The sequence below is a fragment of the Sesamum indicum genome, linkage group LG10 (assembly GCF_000512975.1).
Source record: "Sesamum indicum cultivar Zhongzhi No. 13 linkage group LG10, S_indicum_v1.0, whole genome shotgun sequence".
Classification (NCBI taxonomy): domain Eukaryota; kingdom Viridiplantae; phylum Streptophyta; class Magnoliopsida; order Lamiales; family Pedaliaceae; genus Sesamum; species Sesamum indicum.
Window position 1 is genome coordinate 4,149,399 of NC_026154.1, and position 25,052 is coordinate 4,174,450.

The 25,052-nt window shown below is 31.4% G+C and overlaps 3 protein-coding genes across 3 annotated transcripts in view; all 3 read right to left on the minus strand.

Annotated features, from left to right (window-relative positions):
* Positions 1-3,302, minus strand: part of LOC105171893 (small ubiquitin-related modifier 2-like) — a 4,979-nt gene extending 1,677 nt beyond the window's left edge. Inside the window, exon 1 of the mRNA XM_011093150.2 lies at positions 3,127-3,302. Within this exon, the coding sequence (XP_011091452.1) occupies positions 3,127-3,213 (87 nt within the window). The 5' untranslated portion in view covers positions 3,214-3,302. The remainder of the gene's footprint in view (positions 1-3,126) is intronic.
* LOC105172062 (disease resistance protein RPP8-like) lies at positions 11,494-14,638 on the minus strand. Its single transcript, XM_011093401.2, has 2 exons — positions 13,576-14,638; positions 11,494-13,061 (listed from the first exon to the last, which is right to left on the minus strand). Exons 1-2 carry the CDS (start codon positions 14,579-14,581, stop codon positions 11,494-11,496), a joined length of 2,574 nt encoding a protein of 857 aa, XP_011091703.1. The 5' UTR covers positions 14,582-14,638.
* LOC105171895 (small ubiquitin-related modifier 1-like) lies at positions 21,744-24,430 on the minus strand. The gene is made up of 3 exons (XM_011093151.2): positions 24,262-24,430; positions 22,640-22,789; positions 21,744-22,000 (listed from the first exon to the last, which is right to left on the minus strand). Exons 1-3 carry the CDS (start codon positions 24,346-24,348, stop codon positions 21,923-21,925), a joined length of 315 nt encoding a protein of 104 aa, XP_011091453.1. The 5' UTR covers positions 24,349-24,430; the 3' UTR covers positions 21,744-21,922.

Below are 25,052 nucleotides of genomic sequence, written 5' to 3' on the forward strand. Positions count from 1 at the left end.
TAAATTACTCAAAAGAAGCTTAATTGGCCCTAATTTGATAAAGGCCAAATCTAAGAATACCTCACAAAACCTACAAGGAAGCTTAGAGAATGAAAGCCCCTGGCCAAAGTCAAAATCCATACGTGTGGTTTATAGGTGACTTAGGTGCATCCTATCTTTGAATCTCACGGAATTAAATAAGGACCAATAACCCATTTAACAAAGAATTTATGGAAGACAAACTTCCTCTCATTTGGAAGGAGGCATAATCTTTCGAAGTACGATGGAACCATGTTCCCACTGGAGCACTTGTCCTGCTTTTAGAATGTTGCCTTTCTCTACCACCGATATATCCTTGGTGTCAAGTGTCGTGTGTTAGTAACCACCTTCACATGCTTGGCCCAACAGTGGTTCAACAAATTGCCCACGAGGTCAATTCATTCGTTCAAAGAATTTCACTCTCTCTTTCTACACCAATTTGCCAATAGTAATATACGTCGAAAGACGACCATGAGCCGATGTTTTAAGTTAGGGGCTTAGAGGTCCTTTCTGCTATCTCTGATGTACTAACATGTGCTTTTACACAAAGATTGCAAGACGGGGACTTCTTCAAATCTTGATCCAAGAAGTCTGCTCCCAATTTTGACAATCCCCTAGTCTAAACCGAAAAATACGATAATTCAGAGGAGGCTAGGAAGTACAAGTAGGAAGTCCTTGGTGAAAGATGCAAAAAACAAAAAGACGAGGCCCTACTCCACACAAACCTTGAGGAATAAGCCCTGCCTCTGAGCAAGCACCCTAAGTCCTCCTCCATGGAGACATAAAAAAACATTATCTTCCACACAGGTCCACAATCCCTCTTCCGTGGAGGCATCCAAGCCCTCTTGGAGGCAAGCATCTAGGTCCCTCTCTAGCCAAGCTTGTAAGATTTGTTTTGTGCATGAACTTAAACCCTCCTCTGTGAAGGCATATAAGCTTGCTCTAAGCAGACACCTTATTGCTCCCTAGTAAGGCCTTAAGTCTTTCTTTGAGTAGGCACCCCCAAATTATCCTCTTTTGAGGAGACACACAAATTTTGCTCCGTGCAAGCACACAATTTCTGTTCATAATAGATATGTCTCTATTATGAATATTTTCTTTTAGAAAAATAAAGCCGTACAGTTGAGTAGACACCCATTAAGCCCTAGTCCATAAAGTGGAGCCTAAGGGGCCCAGTTCGAGTAAGAGCTTAGAATGTCCTATGACAGCTTACTCTGGGTAAAGCCCCCAAGAAGTCTGGTAGGAGATGCCTCCAAAAACATAAATTGGCCAAAAGAAACATAAATTGGCCCAAATCCAAGAAGGCCCAGACCCAAGAAATTCTCACAGGCCCACAAGAAAGTTTAGATACTTGAAATCCCCTAGGCAAAGTCAAAATCCATAGTACATGGCATCTATGTAGGATCTCTAAAGGCACATCTCACAAAATCAAATAAAGACTAGCAACCCCCTCGAAGACACGTGGTGCCTCCAGCCAGACCTTAAAACCTAAAAGCTTGGACTCTGGCTGGAATAAGATATCTCCTCAATTACTTAGTGTAAAATTTGGACAGACATTCTTATCTCTAAAAGATAGGGAAAAATCCAGAGACCTCCCCAGTGATAATAAGAATGTTTAAAAAACCCCCTATAAAAATTAAAGTATCGAATACCCCCCCTTTGATATAAAATAAAGTTCAAAAAACCCCCTCCATACAGAAATTGACCTACACGCGCCTTTGACTGCGAATTTGCAATAAAAATGCCTTTTTCTTGACATTTTTGCCCTTATCTCACATCTAATATATATAATATTATATATTTATTAATAAATATTATTCTATATAATAATTATTTAATTAAAATATTATATATATTTATTAATAATAAATATTATTTTATATTAATAATTATTTAATTATTTATATAACACAATATAACTTACTTTAATTAATTAATTAAAAATTATTTATTTAAAAAAATTAGCAGTGACGGCGGCGAAGACGTCGCTGCCGCTAGCCCATGGGCGATGCAGTCGCCCAGACGGGGCGTCGGCCGAGGGAAGGGGAGTGGGTGGGGGCGAAGCAGGGGGGGGGGGGGGGGAGAGGGGGGGGGGGGGGGGGGGGGAGGGAGGGTTTATAATTTTTATTTTGAATTTTTTTATAAAAATAATAATTATATATATTGTAATTATATATTAATAGTTATAAATTATATATATTATAAATTAAAATAATTATATATAAATAGATTTAGTTTGACCGTTGACTAGAAGGGGTATTTTAGTCATTATTTTTAAAAAAATAAGTTTAAATTGACTAGGGGGCAGTGTGATTATTTATTCATAACACAAGGATGATTTGTGATATTAAAAATTTCATAAGGGGATTTTTGATATTTTGATATATCACAGGGGGCCAAAATGAATTTAACCCCTAAATGATACATTCACCTGCAACAGATTCCAATCGCCCCCCCAAGCGCAGGGAGTCTCCAACTTCCACTAAATAACCCTAAACCTAGTCCGGTGGAGATACCTAGTCCGGTGGAGAACTCCTAACTGTTGTGAGATGACCTCTACAAAATCTAGCAAGATTTAGCTTTATCCAACCATTTTGAGATGATGCTCCATCAAATTCATGAAAATTCTCCAATAAGTCACCGATGGATTTGGTCATCTCCAATCAATTTATGATTACCTATAAATAAAGAGCCCCTTGCTACAACTTTGGTTGAAGGGAATACTTCAATTTTATGTTATTATTATTGTTGTTGTTGTTATAATTATTATTATTATAATATAATACTATTATTATTGCAATGTTTATCAATCTTGGTTGTTGGGGTTATCAACCGGAAAGATTCTTGATTTCGAGTAGATCAAGAATTACAAAAAGAACCGAGTCGACAAACATGCCGAATCACTAGTTCTTGGTTATAAATTTTTAAAATCCCATAAACAAATATAAAAAAAAAAATCACATAAAAATCGTTTCTTGGTTATAAATTTTCAAAAGGATTAAATCAAATCAAACTAATCTAACCATACACAAAAAGGAGAATTTATATATATATATACAAGTAACAATTAAAAAAAAAAAAGAAAGGGAAATGAAAGAAGAAATGTACCTGAGATTTGATGGAGAGGGCGATTTTAGAAACAATGGATTGGTCATGATTTGGTTTCTTGCCGTTGGAAGTCTCTCCTGATCTCATTTTCTTTCAGCCTTAATTTCAGTGTGTGTGTGTGTGTGTGTGTTCGAACACAAATACAAATACAAATAAGAACGCCTCCTTTGATTCTCCTTTGGTTGCTGTTTGAGTTAAAGCATTGAACCACTTCTGTCTTTATACACTTTAATTTTGTGTGTGTCTATGTGGGTGTGTGTGTGCGCGTGTGATTTTTAGGTTTCCTTTCTCTAAAATGGAAATACATTGTATAGTAAGTAGCTGGAAAAATAAAATAAAATAAAGTCTGATATGGAATTTAATCAAATTGGAGACTCCAAAATTACAAATAGTAGAGGAAATAACATTGTATTAGAAATATATTTTTTGAGGAAATTACAAATTGGAGACTCCATTTTTTAGAAATATATTCAAATTTAGTGATTTAAAATTTTACTTGAACTATGTAAAATTGTAATGAGTTTATAATATATTTTTTGTTTTTTTAAGAATCAATTCCCAAAAATAAATTTAAATTTCCTAGCATGAATATTTAACGTTATTCTTTCGTAAACACCCTCTCTTCACGTATTTGAATGATCATGTAATACAATTAACTTTCGACCGTTTATATGGTTTATATGTTAATTTTAACTATATTTGAACTTTTAGATATGTATACACTGTCGAATCCTATACATAATTCCGTTACCAATTAAATGTTATTTAGGCATTAATTTAGTTCTGATCTAGGAATGTAGAGTAAGCGAGCTTTAAAATCTTTCAGCTAATTATTTTTTAACTTGAGCTACTTCACGAGTCGAGCTCGAATCAGATTATAAATGTTTAGAAATTCATGAACCAAGTCGAGTACTTCTTTTATTTTTTTAAATATATTTATGGTAACTATAGTTGTAATATTGTTATTATTCTTAAAAATAATAATTACAATAAACCTTATTACAACCCAAGGTAATATTTTTAGTTCAATAATTTTGTGCTACTCCGCAATAAACATGATTATGCTTTTATTTGTTAATGATAATTGCATACATGACGAGGTCGGTGGGATCGCCCCAGGTCCTCAGGGTTTTCATTGAAAATAAATCTGAAATCAAAGCAACACGTCAAAGGTGTTGGGGGTACACCAAAAAACCACTCCAACGATTAAGTTAAGAGACTATTGGTTGATTAGAAGTTGGACCTAAGTAATTGTTTGTCTAATAGAAGTTATATCTTTAATTTTTAATATAATTTATTATTCACATTTTTATATTCATTTAAACTTACATTATAGAGTAAATTGCTCCACATTATTTAATTAGTCTTCATATGGAATAAAATCTAGGCACAAAATTGATCTTTTTGACTGTAAAAGGACTTTTTTCCTTCAATTTCTTTCTTTCAAAATTGAAATATTTTTTCACGTTTATTTCTAACATAAATACTATTATTTATTGGTATAATATTGTATTTATATTTTATACATCTATTTTGAATTTATATAGTAAAAACTATTTTTTTTTTTTTTTATGAGAAATCTTGTATTCAAATATGAGATCAAGAAATCTCATATTTATAGATAAGACAACCAAGCAGCAGACCTGCTTTCTAACCAAGCCTGTGATATATTCATTACTAATTGACGATGATAAAAAAATTTTGACACGCCAAACTTTTGACTCAACTTGACGGTAACACTACAAAAAAAGGCAGGATTTGGAATGGTTGTTTTTAACTTTGGACGATATCAAAAACAGAAAACTTATTTGGACCGGAGTTTGGAACGGATGGAAATCCGTCCCTGCAGTTGGCGTTACAAAAAAGTAGGAACGGTTTACGAAAAGCAGTTCCAACTTAGGATGGTAATTGTATCGGTCGTTGAAAACCGTTCCTAATATCGATTTAGCCCCAAAAAAATTTAATTTAAGAATTGGATCGGTTGGGGATGGTCTTTCTAACGGTTACTTATATTTTTTAGGTGAAATTTTGGAACGATATTTTTAATACTCATAATTTTGTTTTGAAACTGTTTTTTTTTTTTTTTTCTAATTGGGATCAATTTAGGAACGGTCTTTGAACATTTTTTTGCAAGGAGTTATTGAATTTGGAACACATTTGTAGAATTATTTTAGGAATAGAATTAGAAACGGTTCATATAATTTGGAACACATATTAGATACTGATTAATAATTCTATTTGGAAGGGTTATATATTAATTTGGAATGGTTCATCTAATTTAGAAACACTTTTTGTGACCTGACCAGGCTGGACCAGGCGACTGAGAAGGTCTTCCGAATGCACTTTCCAGCCCACATGTGGAAGACCCGGAACATGGCCTCATCGTCACAGTCCCACCAGTAGGTCATCTGCTAAAATTAAACAAAATATTAGTAAAATAAATTAAACAATTAGATTATATATTAGATAAAAAAAATTAATTTAAAACTAATTGCCTTCATCTCTCAAACCAAAAGTGTTGGTGCTCTAGCGGTACCTGCCTCAGACATGGTCACGGGTGGGGGAAATATCCCTGCACAACTGCATAACCGTCGGTAAGACCTTAATTTAATTTGATATTAACATTTTCAAGATAAAATAATTCATATAAAAAAAAATTATTTAACAAACTTTCCTTCCGTCATTGAGGCTGATGTACTGGCGCGCTAATGGTGGGGGATTGATGGTGGTCGTGGTCGTGGTCGTGGTGGGGCTGCTGTAACGCGTCATCCGCAGCCGTACATGCAGCTCTAGATGTACTAGCACCATTTGGAGTCTGGGGGCAGGGGACAATACTTCCCCAACTTGGGAAGCATCTGACAGTACTGCTAGTAGTACCGAACCACTACCACGACCATGCCCTCGACCATGCGGTAGAGACGGTGTACCACTAGAAAATATCTACACCAATTATATAAAAGTATTAGTCTAAAGTTTTGAATTATAATTGACATTAATATGTCAAATTCAAAAGAATATACTAATTTTTTTTATTATTATGTAAAGATGTTAATATTGGAGAAATTAATCTAAATTAATTTTTTTATTATTTACATTATTATGTAAAAATGTAAATATGTATTGGGAATATTGTTCTAATTTATTTAATTTTTTTATTAATATGTAAAAATATTAATATTGGAGAAATTGATATAAATTAATTTTTTTATTATTTATATTATTATATAAAAATATTAATATTGGGAAAATTGGCCTAAATTAATTTTTTTATTATTTACATTATTATGTAAAAATATTATGGGAATATTGTTGTAATTTATTTTAATTTTTGTGATTATGATAAAAAAACTATTAATATTGAGAAAATTGATGTAAATTAATTTTATGATTATGTACATTATTATATGTAACAACGTTAGTATGTACCGGGAATATTGTTGTAATTTATTTTCTTTATGACTATTATGTAATTTATGATTATTTATATTTATTAATGTATTATTGTTGATATTGCATAAATTGTTTTAAAATTCTTTATTAATGTGATTATTATGTAAAATTTTATTAAATTTCCTAAATTGCATAAATTACAGAAATTTGTGTAAATTACACATAAATTGCATAAACTACACATAAAAATTACAAATTACATAAATTACACATAAAAATTATAAATTGCATAAATTACACATATATTGCTAAAATAACACAGAAATGGTAGAAATTACACATAGAAATTATAAATTACATAAGTTACACATGTACTGCATAAATTACACATAAATTGTATAAATTGCACATAAATTACATAAATTTCATAATTTACAGAAAATTTGAAAATTTTGAAAAAATATTTTCGAAATTTTTTGAAAAATTATTTCAGAAATTTTTTCTGAAAATCATTTTTGAAAATTCATACAGATTTTTTTTTAAAATACCAAAAGTTTACAAAAAATATTAAAATACCAAAAATATACAGAAAATTAGAAAAATTTTGAAAAAATATTTTCAGAAATTTACAGAAAAATTTTAGAAATACAAAAAATACAGGAAATTTTTAAAAAATATCAAAAATTACAAAAATTTCAAAAATATTTAGGCTGTGTTTGGATTTGAATCTTTGCATTTTTCGAGATAAGATAAAACACACTCAATGTTTGTTTTTGTGTTTTTACACCTTATCTGCGTGTTTTTCTGTTTTTCAACTTTCTATATAATATATATATATAATATAAAACAGACATGATTTGACAATTAACAGTAATTTTTGTCTCCAAAAAATACGACATTAAACATAAAAAAATTTTATATATACATATTTATATATATAAATATATATGATTTGACGATTAACAATGATTTTTGTCTCCCAAATCCCAACATCAAACTTACACCACTTATTTTAAAATATTTTAAATTACCCCAAAACACAAATTCAAACATATCATCTATTTTCAACAGACACTTACTTCTCTATATTTTTCTCTCTCTATTTTCAAAACACAAAACAAAACAACTAAAATACAAATTCAAACACAAAACAAAACAACTAAAATACAAATCCAAATACAATGTTAGTTTTTGCCTCAGTCTGGTCTCAAGCTATTTTTTGTTGAATATATGGCTGAATTTTGACTTTTTGGAGGGTAAAATAGTCCATTTAAGTTTGATTTTACCACTTTAGTCCCTTAAATTTTTAACATTGTCAAATTCCTCCTGTTTTCAAAGGAAAAAAAACGTATGATAAGAGTGGAGTTCTAATAAAAAGGATTAAAGGAAATTTTAGTCCCCTAACTTCAGGTGATTCTCGTTTTAGTCCCGTAACTTACTAGGGTTCCATTTTAGTCCCCTATAACTTAAAAAAACTCAATTTTGGTACAAATTTCGTCGAAAAATTGCCTCAGTTGCCGAAAAATATCACATGTCCCTCACGTAACTTTTTAAATTGGGGGCTGCGTTTTTATTAACTAAAAACGATGATGTGGCGACTACCTGGCGTTGATGTGGCGTCGATGTGGAAATTAAAAAAAAAATAGGCGTGACGTGGATATTTTATCCATGTCATCAAAATTATAAAAAAAAAAAAACAAAACCAAATAACAGACGGGCTCCCACCTCGAAGTCTGTTGTTTTCCCCACCAAAATCACCGGAACTTCTCTCTAAAAATCCAGCGCTGCCATGGCGAGTTGCTGGCCGATATATACACCGTTGGATCTTGAGTATTTCCATTGGGTCTTCCTCAATCCTTGTACCCACAAGCTGCAATTCTATCACATTTTGATATAGTTGAACTCCATAAACTGGTAATTTGCTCATTTGACAATATGCAAATACTCAAGTAATGCAGTGTGTGACACATCACCAACCTTTTGAGAAGAGTTGAGCCATCTTTCGAATCCATATTAACATCCATTTCAATCTTAAGTCGTACGTCGCGAAATTGTTCTTGATGATTTAAAATGTGATCAACAATCATTGACAAACTTTCTTCACCACAAATTCTTCCTTCCAATACTCGGAGCTTCGGCAATTTAAGAAGATGAGTGATATTATCAACCAAACTGTTGAACCCAGTAAAAAAAAAAAAATACAACATTAATCATGTAAGTCAGTTGGTGATAATTTTGGTCTTAATTCAAATTAGAATTTGCAATTTGTTCATATAACTTTAAAAATTGCAGCAGTTTTTGTTCTTTCTACCAATCGGCAAAAAAAACTTCACGTTATAAACCGTATCAATACCTAAATTAGGGATTCTGGCAAAATTGGTGATACGAGAGTCTAACATGTTTTCTTTTTCAAGAAATAATAACTTGGCCAAAAGAATACAACTTGAAAAAACTTAACATATCATGAAATTGAATAGATTTATACAATAATAATAATACTCGACATAAATACCATTGAAAACAATACAATCATAGGGATATTTTAGTGCAATCAAGAATAGAAAGAAACCTATATTAATGTTATTCATACTTTTATAACAGTGTAGATATAGACATGGGTTAATAACAATTAGACCCTCAAAAAATACGATATTTCACTTTCTCCAAAAAGTTTAAAAATTACACTTACACTTTTTCCGAAAGTTCTCAAACTTACCATTTTCGTCAGGTTTTGGACAAAAAAATGCTAAAGTTAGCAAAAATAAATTACATAAATTTTTAATTTTGCCCCTCATTTAATATTTTCATGTATACAGCTCGTTTCGGAGTTGTCCGTATCTTGTCTTTTACTAGCATCCTTCACGAAACAGTGCACGGTGTCGAGCTGCCTACGGACTTCGTCAACTTGATCGCCGACCCCAAATAAAACTTTCCCTTCCTCAATCAACAGGTCACGAAGGGTTTCGAGAGCCACCGATGCAAAAGCTTCAACCATTCTGACGATCTTCCCAGACGAAATTGCCGGATCTAGCGGCCGATGGACGATTGGGTTTAGATGAGCTGTCGGAACTGTTAGGTTGTGAATGAGTAATGGAGATTTGATTCTGATTGCCTGAAATGCATTTTCTTCTTTTTGATAATTAATTATTGGACTGTCTGTGGGGTACATGATTTGCATGTTTGGCCTAAATCAGTTTCATTACATAAGCCTAAATCAAACACATATTATATATCTACGACATTTTCTTTATATTATACTTTATTGAGATAAATATATTTAAACCCCTTGATTTATATTTTATTTACACAAACTAACCATATTTTCTGAAAAAGTACACATACACCCATCAAATTTGTCAATATCATTTATACAAATAACCCATATTTTTTGAAAGAGTTAAAGGCAAAATTCGTCCCCCAACTTTAGCCATTTCACATTTTAATCCTTTAACTTTATGCAATTGCAATTTAGTTTCATAACTTTTCAAAAACACACAATTTTAGTCCTCCAATCGGATCTGATCAAAATTTCGGACAATTTTAGCCCTCTACAGTTTCATTGGGACAGGACTAAATTTTTCAAGAAAAATAAGAACTAAATGTGTAAATCAAGAAAGTTACAAAAAAAAAAAAAAAGTGCTAATAAGTTATAGGATTACAAATATAAGTTTGTGAAATTTAATTTACTAGAAATAAAGAAGAAAAAGCAAAGACATAAATGTAACAGAATGGAAAGGCATGTATGTGTATGATTCAAACAGTGATAATAAGAAAGAATTGAGAATGAATGGATGCAGCAAGCTCGGTTTGGAAGCCAAAGCACATGAAGATCCACAATATTATATATATATATATATATATATATATATATATAATACGAAACCAGACAAAGTTCAACCAAGAAAATTGAAAAATAGAACCAACAATCCTAGTGAAACTATAGATTCACTAAGGACAATTCTTAAAAAAATCTTAATAAATAGCAACTATTGTACGCCATATAAAAAATTATTATATTAATTCTTAAACAAATAGTTATTACTAATTATATTTTTCAAAACAATTCAAAGTTTATAATATGTTTATAATTTTTATAACTATCTTTTACGAAATTAATAAAAAATAAGATAGATGTTGACCGTCCACGTGGACATGGGTGCATCTATAAAAGTAGGATACGTTCCCTATTACAAAAGAAAATCGAAAATAAAACATAAATTAAGTCACTTAATTTTGATTGGTTCAACATTCCATGTAAAGTTCATATTAAATTGATAAGAAATATGATGCAGTATATTTGAGAAGACAATGAAAATAGTTAATAATGAATAAGAAAATTGATATTGAAATTCAAACTATTAGTAGCGGGTAGATGATAAATAATTATATATATATATATATATATATATTTATATAATACGAAACCAGACAAAGTTCAACCAAGAAAATTGAAAAATAGAACCAACAATCCTAGTGAAACTATAGATTCACTAAGGACAATTCTTAAAAAAATCTTAATAAATAGCAACTATTGTACGCCATATAAAAAATTATTATATTAATTCTTAAACAAATAGTTATTACTAATTATATTTTTCAAAACAATTCAAAGTTTATAATATGTTTATAATTTTTATAACTATCTTTTACGAAATTAATAAAAAATAAGATAGATGTTGACCGTCCACGTGGACATGGGTGCATCTATAAAAGTAGGATACGTTCCCTATTACAAAAGAAAATCGAAAATAAAACATAAATTAAGTCACTTAATTTTGATTGGTTCAACATTCCATGTAAAGTTCATATTAAATTGATAAGAAATATGATGCAGTATATTTGAGAAGACAATGAAAATAGTTAATAATGAATAAGAAAATTGATATTGAAATTCAAACTATTAGTAGCGGGTAGATGATAAATAATTATATATATATATATATATATATATTTATATAATACGAAACCAGACAAAGTTCAACCAAGAAAATTGAAAAATAGAACCAACAATCCTAGTGAAACTATAGATTCACTAAGGACAATCGACAACCCAAACAGAACAAGGTCTCTGAGTTGAGGAAATCCAGTTGCCCGACAAACCATCTCATTGCCCATATATGGATTGCGCCACAAGCCAAGAACTCTTAACATGGGAAGCTTCTCTAGTATTTCCATTGGGTCTTCCTCAATCCTTGTACCCATAAGGTGCAATTCTATCACATTTTGATATAGTTGAACTTCATAAGCTGGTAATTTGCTCACTCGACAATGTGCGATTCTCAAGTAATGTAGCGAGTGACACGTCACCAACCTTTTGAGAAGAGTTGAGCCATCTTCCGAATCCATATTAACATCCATTTCAATCTGAAGTCGTACGTCGCGAAATTGTTCTTGATGATTTAAGATGTGATCAACAATCATTGACAAACTTTCTTCATCACAAATTGTTCCTTCCAATACTCGGAGTTTCGGCAATTTAAGAAGATGAGTGATGTCATCAACCAAACTCTTGAATCCAGTTATCATCTCCAACTCATTCAACCCTTCCAATTTCAATTTTTCACCTCCAATGCTCTTATGATCATCTCGCAAAAATAGATGCCTCAAGCGCCTCATTTTGTATACGCAATTAGGTAATCTAAATGTATCTTTCACATTCAATGTCTGCAAACAAGGTAGCTTGCTTATAGATGCTGGCAATTCTTTCACATAACTATTTTCGAGACTCAATAGCTTCAACAGCTTCAATTTTTCGATTCCTTTGGGCAATTTCGAATTCTCAAATGTATAACCTTCCAACACTAGGACTTTGAGAGATTTGAAAATCCCAAATGTAATGTAATTGTACCAATCTATACTTCTCCAGTCCGTTTTGAGGAATAGAAGAGATCTTATGCTCTTATTTTCCCCAATCCTGTAACTAAGATCATTATCCAATTTGTGCATATGGATAGCCAGTCTATTTGTTTTGCAAATTGAAGACTCTTCACTTCCCATCTCTCTATCTATAACCTCCAGAAATCCTTCTTTTTTTCCTTTTGACAAACACAGATCTCGTATCATATCATGAAGCCGGCATGACTTAAACCTATTATAGAGCGGCAACTCGTCTATTTCCACTTGAACCATACACCTTTTTGCAAGCTCAAACAAATACCGTTCTGCCACATCTCTCAAACTTTCTCCTCTTCCCTTATCTTCTGAAGAAATCATTCCTTCAGCCATCCATAGTAAATATAGTTTTTCTGTATCTATTTCTTGATCCTCTTCAAAACATGCCAAATACAAAAAGCATGGTTTCAGGTTGTAAGGGAGCACATTGTAACTCAAATCTAGTATTTGATTTACTTTTTTGTCATTCTCCAAACCTTTCCCATGTTGAAGGTACGAATCAAGATTTCTACACACATTTTTCCATTCTAATGATGCCTTTTCACGACGAAGAGTTCCCCCAATAACTGAAATGGGTAATGGTAAATAACCACATTTTTTAACTATTTCCCTTCCATATTCTTCCAACAACTTTATTTCAGTTGTAGGTAGCTCTGCATACACAATCAATGAATGTTAGTTAATTCAATATATTATAAAATTTGAATTTCTTATAAATTTGTATAGTAATTAAAACTACTCAAAACAAGAGAATTTTGCCTATACTTACAATAAATAAAAAATAGAAATAAAATTTGAAAGCATAACTTTATATTACTATATGAAACAAATTCAATGAGTTTCTAAATGTTTGATTTCTTTTATGTTGGAAATAAATTTTGTACGAAGTAATAAATTTTAAATTGCTATTCAATAGCATTTTGTACATATAGATCAACTTAAAATTTACAAAAGAAAATTCAAACAATCTTTTCGTAAGCAAAAATTCAAACAATCTTGTCGTCGTGAAAACTATAAAAAAATATTAGACGTAACAAAATAATCTTTTTCGCTTAATATATACTATTAATGATATTTTTAGTATCATTACTCTTTTTTCTTTTGGCACTAACTAGAGAAAGAAGATTCAAAATCAATAAAATAAAACAAGAAATTTTACAAACAAACCTTGTGAATAGTTGTTTGGGAGTGCTATCTTTTGAAGGAGCTCCCATCCTTCATCTTCATCCAAACACTTCAGATTGTGGACGTATCCTGTGGAAGCAATGTTTTGATTTCTGGTTGTGAGCAAAACTTTGCTATCTGTCTCTCCAATGGGAAAAGCATGCCTTAAGGAATTCCAATGATCAACTTCCCAAACGTCATCCAAAACTATTAGACATTTTCTATTTTTTTGTACATCATACAACTTTCTGACCAATACATCTTCGTCTTGCTCCTCTGCTTCATTTGGAAGAAGTTGCTTTAATAGTCGTTGGAGAATAGTTCTGGGTTGAAATTGCTGGCTTACACAAACCCAAGCACGATATTTGAAGCACCGCTGCACGGCCTCCCCATTGTAAATTTTAGTAGCAAGAGTGGTCTTTCCCAAGCCTCCCATGCCACATATGGAAATCACTCCATTTGATTTGTCATTAGTTGTCAGAAGTGATTCTAACTGTTTAATATCCTCCTTCATTCCTACAAAATATTTTTCAACCTCATGCCCATACGTTCTTCTTGACCAATTGGTATCATCTACCAATCTTGATGAGTTGTCTCCTACACTCATGGACTCCGATTGTTTGGTGAGGTCGGACATACGAGACTTGATATCTTTAATGTCTTCTCCGATTTGGTGCATTCTCGACCACTCGTTCAATATACAAGTGAATCTTTTGAGAACCTTTTTAAGGCCTTTTCCTTCTCTTCTGGACACCACTTCAATGACATATCTTTCTAGTACATTCTCAGCTTGAATGGACAAATCGCGAAGTTCAGCGACCCAATTCTGGACTGTCTGTGAATTGTACCGATCTTGCCTCCTATCAGCATCCTTCAAGAAACAGTGCATGATGTTGAGCTGCCTACGGACTTCCTCAACCTCACCGTCCACACTCGATAAAAACTTTGCTTCCTCAATCAACAGGTCCCGAAGTGTTTCAAGAGCTATTGTTGCAACAGAATCAACCATTTTACTTTGTATTTGGGTGACTTTTTGGAGAAATTGTTGGATCAGAAGCGGCTAATTGCAAAGTGGATGGATGTTATTGATCTCTTTAATTCACCAACAGCCTTCGTTTTATATATGTGCATACCAACTTCTATCCCAACTTGACACAAATTCTACGCATGGTACAAATTCTTTTCTCCTCTTATCTTTTCTTGCAAATTGGAAGTTTTAGATTCTTTCTCCCTATATTTCACACTTTCTTGATTCTCACTTTTAATTTAAGTTAAAGCAAAAGAATCGGCTAATCATCACAAGTTCAAGAAATCCCTTTCAGATTTAATTTAAATTCTACTCTAGGTATAAATTCTTTTTTCCTCTTTCACACAAATTTATATTTTTAATAAGTTTGGATTTGGAGTCCAATAATAACAATTATTGGGTTTGGGTATGAGTCTAATAGGGTCTCACCTTATTTATTGACACCCCTAATCCTGTAACGTATTCATATCAAATTAGTAGTTGGTTTACTATAATACTAGTTATTAATTAATTATATATATTTAATATTAATAATTAAAATATATTAATTATTGATGATTGCAGTCGATGTTCATAAATTAGTTCCAAATGAAGGCTATAATGGTGTGGGAGAAGGTGCAGAAATACTTTGAATGAGGGGCAAATCCTTTTTTGGTCCTGTCAAAAAAGGTAATTTTCATTTTTGGTACCATAATTACGGCGAGTATCGCCATCCTCTGTTAAGATGCACAAATGGAAGTTAGTAACTCTCTTGTTCTTATTCTTCTTTTTATTTATTTTTTTAAAAAAAGAAAGTTTTATGAATGATTAATTCTCCGTCAATTATATTTTTCTTTTGTTGGACAGGAACACAACTTGATCGCACTGCGAAGCATAAGGAACTATTCTCCAGATGCTACAAGAAGAAGGGCGAAAAGGGCTGGAGCGGCCCAAGAGTAGAGAAGGTGGTGGTAAGTTGTTCATAGAAATGATTCTCATTTTCAATTCTAATTATTTTATACTTCTGTTACAAATGGATTTTTCAGTTTACAAATAGAAACGATAAAAACTTTGCTTCCTCAATCAACAGGTCCCCAAGTGTTTCAAGAGCTATTGTTGCAACAGAATCAACCATTTTACTTTGTATTTGGGTGATTTTCTGGAGAAATGTGTTAGATCAGAAGCGGGTAATTGCAAAATGGATGGATGTTATTGATCTCTTTAATTCACCAACTGCCTTCATTTTATATATGCGCATACCAACTTCTATCCCAACTTGACATAAATTCTACGCATGGTACAAATTCTTTTCTCCTCTTATCTTTTCTTGCAAATAGGAAGTTTTAGATTCTTTCTCCCATATTTCACACTTTCTTGATTCTCACTTTCAATTTAAGTTAAAGTAAAAGAATCGGCTACTCATAACACAAGTTCAAGAAATCCCTTTCAGAATTAATTTAAATTCTAATCCTAGGAAATTATTTTCTCCTCTTTCACACAAATTTATTGATGGGTATAGACCCAACTCAAATATAATTTATATTTTTTAATGGGTTTGGATTTGGACCTAGGTTTAATAATCTTTATAGGGTTTGAGCATGGATCTGAGTTGGGTCTCACTCTATCCATTGACACCCTTAATCCTATCAATGTATCCATATTAAATTAGTGGTTGGTTTACTATAATGCTAGTTTTAATTAATTATATATATTTGATATTAATAATTGAAATATATTAGTTATTGATGATTGCATAATATAGTTATAATTAATTTATTAAAAAAAATGTTGGTTTTAATAATGATCAGTACCACACGATCCGCACTCATCCTTCAATCTATATTATATAAGTAACTCAAATGCTTTCTTGTTTCTTTCCCCGCAAGAATAAGATATGTGGATGCCAAAATGCACTTAAGTGTGAAGCACACGGACTACAATCAGTCTTTGGGAAAAGTATCATATGTTTCAATTGCTACGAATTTTTTATCCATCTAAAAGAATGTTAAATAATTCTATGAATTCACATCCATCTTAAACACAAAAATTAGAAAAATTAATAACATAAGATGTACATGGCGGTAAAGAATGCAGGTATAAAAAGGCATATGTATACCCGAGGATCATCATCTTCTTCAAGAAGTGAAAAACACTGTGCAACAATTCTCAGAAAACTCTGTATCATCTTTGCCAATTGTGAAATACTTCTCTTATAAATGAAGTTCTATTCTTCTTTCTTGTGTACTTTCGCTGCAAATTTTACATGATATCAGAGTCATCCTTGACGGTCTCTGATTTTATCAAACAAGAAATTGAATTCCCACCTTTCTTGATTACAAGAACCACACACAGCACCAAGAACGGCAGAAGATCCGGAAATCTTGAAATTGTAGCAGAGTGATAACCCTGGTTTGAGTCTAGTTACCACCTTACTAGATGGATCCAGTTTTTTATCCTGGAGCAGATCAATTAGACTGGATCGGGGAACCAAGATGAAAACATGTTTCATAAATGCAAAGGGACTGAAACCTGAAGAAAACACCAAGGAATTGGAATAGTGGATCAGGGCAGATTGCATAGTGACATCGTGGATCTTGAATTCCATTTCAAGAGATATTGTGGAGAGTTTCTTGTACACAAATACATCTAGGGAACTGTGGGTTGAATTAGACAACAAGTTTAGACAAAGCAACGGTCCCATGGTATATCAACTAAAAATAGAAATGGCTTCATTGTCACAGGGCTCCATGTCAGTCTCCACATACTTTTCTAAGCTAAAGAGACTTTGGGATGAGTTGACTTGCATTACACACACCCCAAAATGCACCAGTGGGGCTGCCAAGGAGACTGCAGATCTCAAGATTGCATATCAACTTATACAATTTCCTATGGGATTAAATGAAAATCAAGACTATGTGAGGAACCAAATCCTCATGATAGAGCCACTGCCTAATTTCAGCAAGGCTTACTCTATGATCCTTAGAGTTGAAAAACAAAATGGCATTGTGGAGAGAAAACATAAACATCTTTGTAACTTGCTAGATCTTTGATGTTTCAAGCTAATTTACCTATAATGTTTTGGACTGAGGTTATTTGAACACCCACATATATAATAAATAGAATACCTACACCTATATTGAAGTGGAAGCCCCCCTATGAAGTGTAGTTTAAGAAAGCTGTAAATTACTCTTATTTTAAAACATTTGGATGTTTATATTTTACAACAAATAACTTTCCACATAAGTATAAATTTGATTTAAGAGCCTTAAAATGTGTATTCTTGGGGTATGCTTTTAATCAAAAAGGCTACAAGCTGTATGACTTGAACAAAAGAAGTATGCTAATCTCTAGGGATGTTACTTTCCAGGAAGATGTCTTCCCCTACATAGGTCAATTAGCTAACCTTATTACCTGTTCAATACCTAAAATGATGACTGAAATAGACCTGGAAACCTCTAAAAATCAAGAACATCCAACAGAGTTAGAAGAAAATGCAGTAAACACTGATAATACAGAAAATCTACTTCTAGATGAGAATCAGGCAAGAGAGAATGTAATATTAAGAAGGTCCTCTAGACCAACTACTAGGCTTGCTAAATTCCAAGACTATGTTTGTTCTTACACTCAAGAATGTACAGATACACCTATCATTATACATTCACCATCTATGCACACTTGCTTACTTACAGCAGTTGCACTTCCTTAAGAACCAAGAACATACAGTGATGCCATAAAGAAAAAGGAATGGATGGGTGTAATATCAGCTGAAATAAAAGCCTTTGAATTCAATAAAACATGGAAAATCACAAAGCTATTTTTGTCTCATTCGACTTCTTTGCAGAATGAGGGAATCGCTATTTTTGTTGCTTTGTTATAACTACGATTCTTGAAAAACGTTGTTGAACTATAGGAAATAAGTTATTGGGAGGTGTATATGTACCAACAAGATAAGCTGACCAACATCGATGGAAATATAATCATAATGGCGAATGAGACGTTAGATTAGTAGATAATAAATTGCTAGGGATGGAATTTACTTGTCAAGATTTGACAAAGCTAGAAACTCTGTTGTTTTACAACATATTTTATGTGCGCAAATACTACCCGGAAAAAAAAATTGACTATTGGCTATAATTTTCTAAAAATTGTTGTAAATATTTTTTATTGAGTACGGTTAAATAAAATCGCTGCAAACACATAAATTTTCCACTAAGAAAAAGTTATTTGTGATGGCTAATAGCCATGGTAAAAATGATTTGTTATAGCTTTTAGATATGACAAATGTTTTAGCTATCCTAACAGATACCACGGCCAATAACCGTTGCATGGCCGTGGTCAATAACTATTTGTTCCTACTATTTTATTTTTAACCATGACAATTGGCCATAGTCAAATGTTGCATTTTTTTTTTAGTGAATTAAAGTTCACGATGATTGTTATAAATGTTTGACAAAAAAGTCGCATCGTTTTTCCTTATCGTTGTAATTATATGGGTATGATTTAATGTAATTAGACTCTCGAGTTAAATACCAAAATATTTTCTCAAAAAATATTGTAATTATTCGTTTTATCATTTTTAAATACTTTTATAATTATTAAAATCTTTTTAAGTTGCATTTATATTGAATTATGGGTTTCAATACATAATAATCAGTCCTAATTTATTTGGATGGTTTTAAATTCAAAGGGTTTTGATTTTTCTTAAATTTGTTGATCTCAGTGCTATGCATTTTTCTTCAAACTTTAAAATGTTTTTACTGAAAGAAGTATGATTTTTCGCTATTGTTAATTACTATAGTTAAAGAAAAAAATTATAGTGAATACAAATTAATCACAGTTATGCCACGACTATTAGCCTTTGTTTTGCTAGTGTGGTCAAAACATTAATTATAACTAAAACTGTGGCAATGGCCATAGCTAAAATTATGGTAAATATTGATTAATTGTGGTAAAACTTTAAACTTTCACATTGATTTTTTTAACATAATTAATATTATTTATTTACTATGATTTTTAAATTGTGATCATTTATAATATAGCAAAAATTTAATAATTTATAGTGTTTGTAATAATAGTCATACTTTCCATTATAGGATCAAAAGTTTTAAGAAATATATATATTTACTTTTCAACAAAGAAAAGTTTGATAGAATTAAAACTTCAAACTAAAATACTTACTACTCACAATTATTCACCTAAACTATTTTCGTCTAGTTTTATATTCAATTTTTATCAAAAATATATTAACATTTTCTATACTAAATTGATTAAAATAGTGTAATTTTAAAATGACCAAAGAATAAAAGAAAAAAAAATTGTGGTATTGAGAATAATTTCAACAATGAATAACATAACATAGGAGGTTTCAAAATATTATTTCGGGTAAATTATATTTTTGGTCTCATAAATAGACATATTTTCAATTTTGGTCTCACACTCAGATCAATTCGCGCATTGAGTCCCATATGTGGTTCTTTTTTACATTTTAAGGATCATTTAAGGATTTTCATCCAATTGATAACGTAGCTGCTCTTTCCGTCAGGCCGTTAGTCACGTGATCTGCACGTGTGAAAAACTTAAATGTCTGAATTGGCCTGAGTGTGTAACCAAAATTAGAAACAGATCCACTTATAGAACAAAAAATATAATTTACCCTTATTTTGATTGTATTGACTAATGGAGAGAGCAGTTGCCGTTATCAATTGGACGAGAATCCCTCAATGGTACTGAAATTGAAAAAAAAAATCCATATGGGACTCAATGTGCGAATTGACCTAAGTATGGGACCAAAATTGAAAACATGTCCACTTCTGGATTAGAAAATGTAATTTACCCTATTATTTCAATTAAATTTGTGCATTATTAACTGCATAAAGTATGTTATATTTTACAAATTAATTAGAAGAATTATCAAACATTGATGAGCCCTTTGTACCATTGTAATTTCTTACTGTATGCCTTAATGAATTAATTAGCCTTAATCTTGTAAATTTGATTGTTACAATAAGAACATATATCAGATTGAACTCTGAGATATATAATTCAAAAAAAGCTAGTGACAGCTTGTTACGGCGTTAATATGAATAGGTCCATGAATTCAATTTTCTTTTTTTTTTTTTGGTAAAATTAATGTTTGTCCTATAAAAATGGAGGGTAATACTTTTGGTCCACCTAAAATTTATTTTGACAATACGAAGGACAAGAATTATAAAAAAAAAATGACACGTTAAGAACATTTATATTTGGAAAATGTCCGCAATTTGCAGTTGACATGCACATAACATGCACGTGAAATTTACCACTCGAATTGGTCATTTCTTGTGAATGAAAAGAAAGAACAGCACCAATATTATGAAAAACGATAAAAAATAAATCAAAAATAGTTCACTCGTCTAAATACTCTCTTAGGATAGTGTAACTAAATAAACAAACTTGCACATATTGTATTATTTAGATCTTATAAACAAAGTAGATATAAACCAACGCCATAAATGTCTATACGGTCTATTTGATCAATCATTGCATTATTCTTTGTGCTTGATCAAGTCAATACGAGTATGTAGCCACCTCCATCCTGATGCATCAGGGCATCTATCGACAAAAGTGATTACTCCTCTTTTTTTGTTTACAAAAGTTATTACGCATCATTTTAATACTACTACACTAACTTTTTTTATTGTATCGATAATACCTTAAATTTATTTTTATTTTATTTTTTTTGAAATGTGATTTGTTGGTTTATATATTTTGTTCTTAATTATATATAATATATTTTAAAATATGAAAAGTTATTTTTATATGCACGCAAGAATGACATGCCACTACGACTAACTCGCATAATTTAAAAGCTATTGACAGCTTGTTACAACATTAATACAGATTAATAGTTCAATGAATTCAACTTTTTTTTTTTGAAAAAATTGTAATTTTCGTTCTATAAGAATGGAAGGTAACACTTTTGGTCCACTTAAAATTTATTCTAGCAACGAAGGACAATAATTTAAGAAAAAAAAACGAAGCACATTACGGACATTTGTGTCTGAAAATTTTTCCTAGTTACTCTTGCCATGCACATAATTTGCACGCGACATTTTTCAATAAAATTTTATCAACATTATGAAAAATAACTAAAAAAAAAAAGCAAATCAAAGATAGTTAATTCATCCATATCCTCAACTTAAAATAGTGAGAAAAATCATTGTTATCATATACCTTTAGTACTCATCCAAATAGACAAACTCCCGCACGTTGTAGCATTTAGTCTAATAAACAAACTACATAAAGCAAACCAACAACATAAATGTCTATTTGGTTGATCGTTGTGTTGGCTTTCTTCACTCTTGATCAAGTCATCACGAGTGCGTAGCCACCTCCGTCCTGATGCATCATGGCATCTATAGAATCTCCGTCCTCCATTTCCATCTATGTATAAAGTCAAAAGTAGAAATACAAATAAAAAATTTTCATAGTTATTACATGTTTACGTTAGCAAAAGCAAGCGATGTACAAAACTTATGATGCACATGGGACCTTTTGGTCCGAAAATCAGCCATGCATCATATGCACAAAAACGTTACTATGCATTAGATCTTCAAAACTAAACTCTACTTGCGTATGATAACACATCAACGCAAACTAATGCAAATGCAAGAGAACAATTACATTTTCGCTATCATAATGTTATTTTTCGGCAGATTTCATCATTGTTTTCTTTGATCTTATAATGCTAGGAACAAATATTTTACTTATACGGTAAAAAAGGGGTTAAATGCAGTTTACCCCATTCGATATATGAAATGAACAAATATTTTCTATGAAAAAAAATTGCAAATTAACTAACTTGCAAATTGCACTATGGGGGGGGGGGGGGGGTAATTGGTTTCATTTTTCAAAACACAGGGGATAATTTGCTATTTTATTCACAACAGTTTTTTTTTTTTCATTTCTCATATCACGGAGGTAAATTGCATATTTTCTATTTGTGCAACAATTTGTGCATATCGTTACAGAATCACATTTAACATTAAATTCTAGCATCGAAGACGGAAATAAAGATGTTACCTCGAGGGGAGTTTTTGAAGCTTTGACGCGTTGGCCATCGTACACAAATGCTATTGCGTCGTAGTTTAATTTCTTCTGCTTACAGTAAGATGTAAATAAGTGTTGTAGTCTCTTATCGCGCGGAAACCGGTAGTAGACCTCGTCCCCATCCTGCAATGACATAAAAATTAAGTAGTTCAAAGATAACTTGCATCAAGAATTAATCAACTACATTCATATTATTGTGAGATATTCTAAATACATATATCTATTATTATTAATTATTGATCTAAACTTCAAATATATAATTCATGGGTGAATAGCAATTCACACCCTGTGATATTATAAATGAGTAAATTAGTCCTTTATAAAAAAAAATAAAAAATAGGGTGGTAGATTGGTGTATTTTAGATTATATAAGGAGGTAAATCTAGGTCCTTCTCTAGCGATGCTTGTAAGTTTTGTGCATGCACTTGAACACTCCTATGTGAAGGCATATAAACCTTGCTCTGACCAGACACCTTATCGCTCCTCTAGTAAGGCCCTTAAGTCTTTCTTTGAGTAGGCACCCCCAAATTATCCTCTTTTGATGAGGCACACATATTTTGCTCCGTGCAAGCACACAACTTCTGGTCATAATAGATATATCTCTATTATGAACATTTTCTTTTAGAAAAATAAAGCCCTACACTTGAGTAGACAACCATTAAGCCTTAATCAATGAAGGCACACGAGCCTTCCTCCATAGATAGATAAGCTCTACTCCTAATGGGCTGGTTCAAAAGATTCCTGCTCCATATAGCATGAAGTAAGCTCTTCTTTCTCTAAGCATGTTTATGCCACTAATATTTTTCTATAAGAAAAAAAGTGGCTCCCTCTTCAAGCTAGTCTCTTGCCTCTGAGATGGCTATTCTAATAAGTTTTGAAGTTTCCATCTATTAGATTGAGGAGTAGAATGATGCCTATAAAAATACACTGGCCTAAAGAGGCCTAAGTTGTCCAAAAAAAAAAAAGAGATTTTCAAAACTCAAAAGAATGCAAAGCCGAAGTGGAGCCCAATGGGCCCAGTTCGGACAAGTTTACCCCTATATAACTTTGAAAGACAGTTTTACTCCATATGCACTCATAGGTGTAAAATTATTCGAAAATCTGTCAGATGACTAAAAGTAAGCAATTTCGTAAGTTACTGGATCTAAACAAAAATAGACATAGTTATCGGGCTAAAATTAAAATTAGGCATACTTGACGGACTAAAATAATACTTTTTTCTTATTATTATTGTTGTTGTTGTTGTTATTACTATTATTATATAATACTACTATTATTGCAATGTTTATCAATCTTGGTTCTTGGGATTATCAACGGAAAAGATTCTTGATTTCGAGTAGATCAAGAATTACAAAAAGAACCGAGTCGAAAAACATGCCGAATCACTAGTTCTTGGTTATAAATTTTTAAAATCCATAAACAAATGTAAAAAAAAAAAAAAATCACATAAAAATCGTTGCTTGGTATAAAATTTTCAAAAGGATTAACATCAAATCAAACTAATCTAACCATACACAAAAAGGAGAATATATATATATATATATAAGTAACAATTAAAAAAAAAAAAGGAAAGGGAAATGAAAGGAGAAATGTACCTGAGATTTGATGGAGAGGGCGATTTTAGAAACAATGGATTGGTCATGATTTGGTTTCTTGCCATTGGAAGTCTCTCCTGGTCTCATTTTCTTTCAGCCTTAATTTCAGTGTGTGTGTGTGTGTGTGTGTGTGTGTTCGAACACAAATACAAATACAAATAAGAACGCCTCCTTTGATTCTCCTTTGGTTGCTGTTTGAGTTAAAGCATTGAACCACTTCTGTCTTTATACACTTTAATTTTGTGTGTATCTCTGTGGGTGTGTGCGTGTATGTGTGATTTTTAGGTTTCCTTTCTCTAAAATGGAAATACATTGTATAGTAAGTATCTGGAAAAATAAAATATAATAAAGTCCGATATGGAATTTAATCAAATTGGAGACTCCAAAATTACAAATAGTAGAGGAAATAACATTTTATTATGTCCATTTCTTAGAAATATATTCAAATTTAGTGATTTAAAATTTTAGTTGAACTATGTAAATTGTAATGAGTTTATAATATATTTTTGGTTTTTTTAAGAATCAATTCCCAAAAATAAAACTAAATTTCCTAACATGAATATTTAACGTTATTCTTTCGTAAACACCCTCTCCTCACGTATTTCAATGACCATGTAATACAATTAACTTTCGACCATTTATATAGTTTATATGTTAATTTTAACTATATTCGAACTCTTAGATATGTATACACTGTCGAATCGTATATATAATTTCATTATCAATTAAATGTTATTTAAGCATTAATTTAGTTCTGATCTAGGAATGTAGAGTAATCGAGCTTTAAAATC

Excerpts from the sequence above, each read along its gene's own strand:
- LOC105172062 (XM_011093401.2), bottom strand. The coding sequence starts at position 14,581 with ATGGTTGATTCTGTTGCAACAATAGCTCTTGAAACACTTCGGGACCTG. Across the intron at positions 13,062-13,575 it reads CCCAAACAACTATTCACAAG|AGCTACCTACAACTGAAATA; the intron begins GTTTGTTTGTAA and ends TTGTGTATGCAG.
- LOC105171895 (XM_011093151.2), bottom strand. The coding sequence starts at position 24,348 with ATGAGACCAGGAGAGACTTCCAATGGCAAGAAACCAAATCATGACCAA. Across the intron at positions 22,790-24,261 it reads CCCTCTCCATCAAATCTCAG|GATGGGGACGAGGTCTACTA; the intron begins GTACATTTCTCC and ends ATGTCATTGCAG. Across the intron at positions 22,001-22,639 it reads CTTCAAAAACTCCCCTCGAG|ATGGAAATGGAGGACGGAGA; the intron begins GTAACATCTTTA and ends CTTTATACATAG.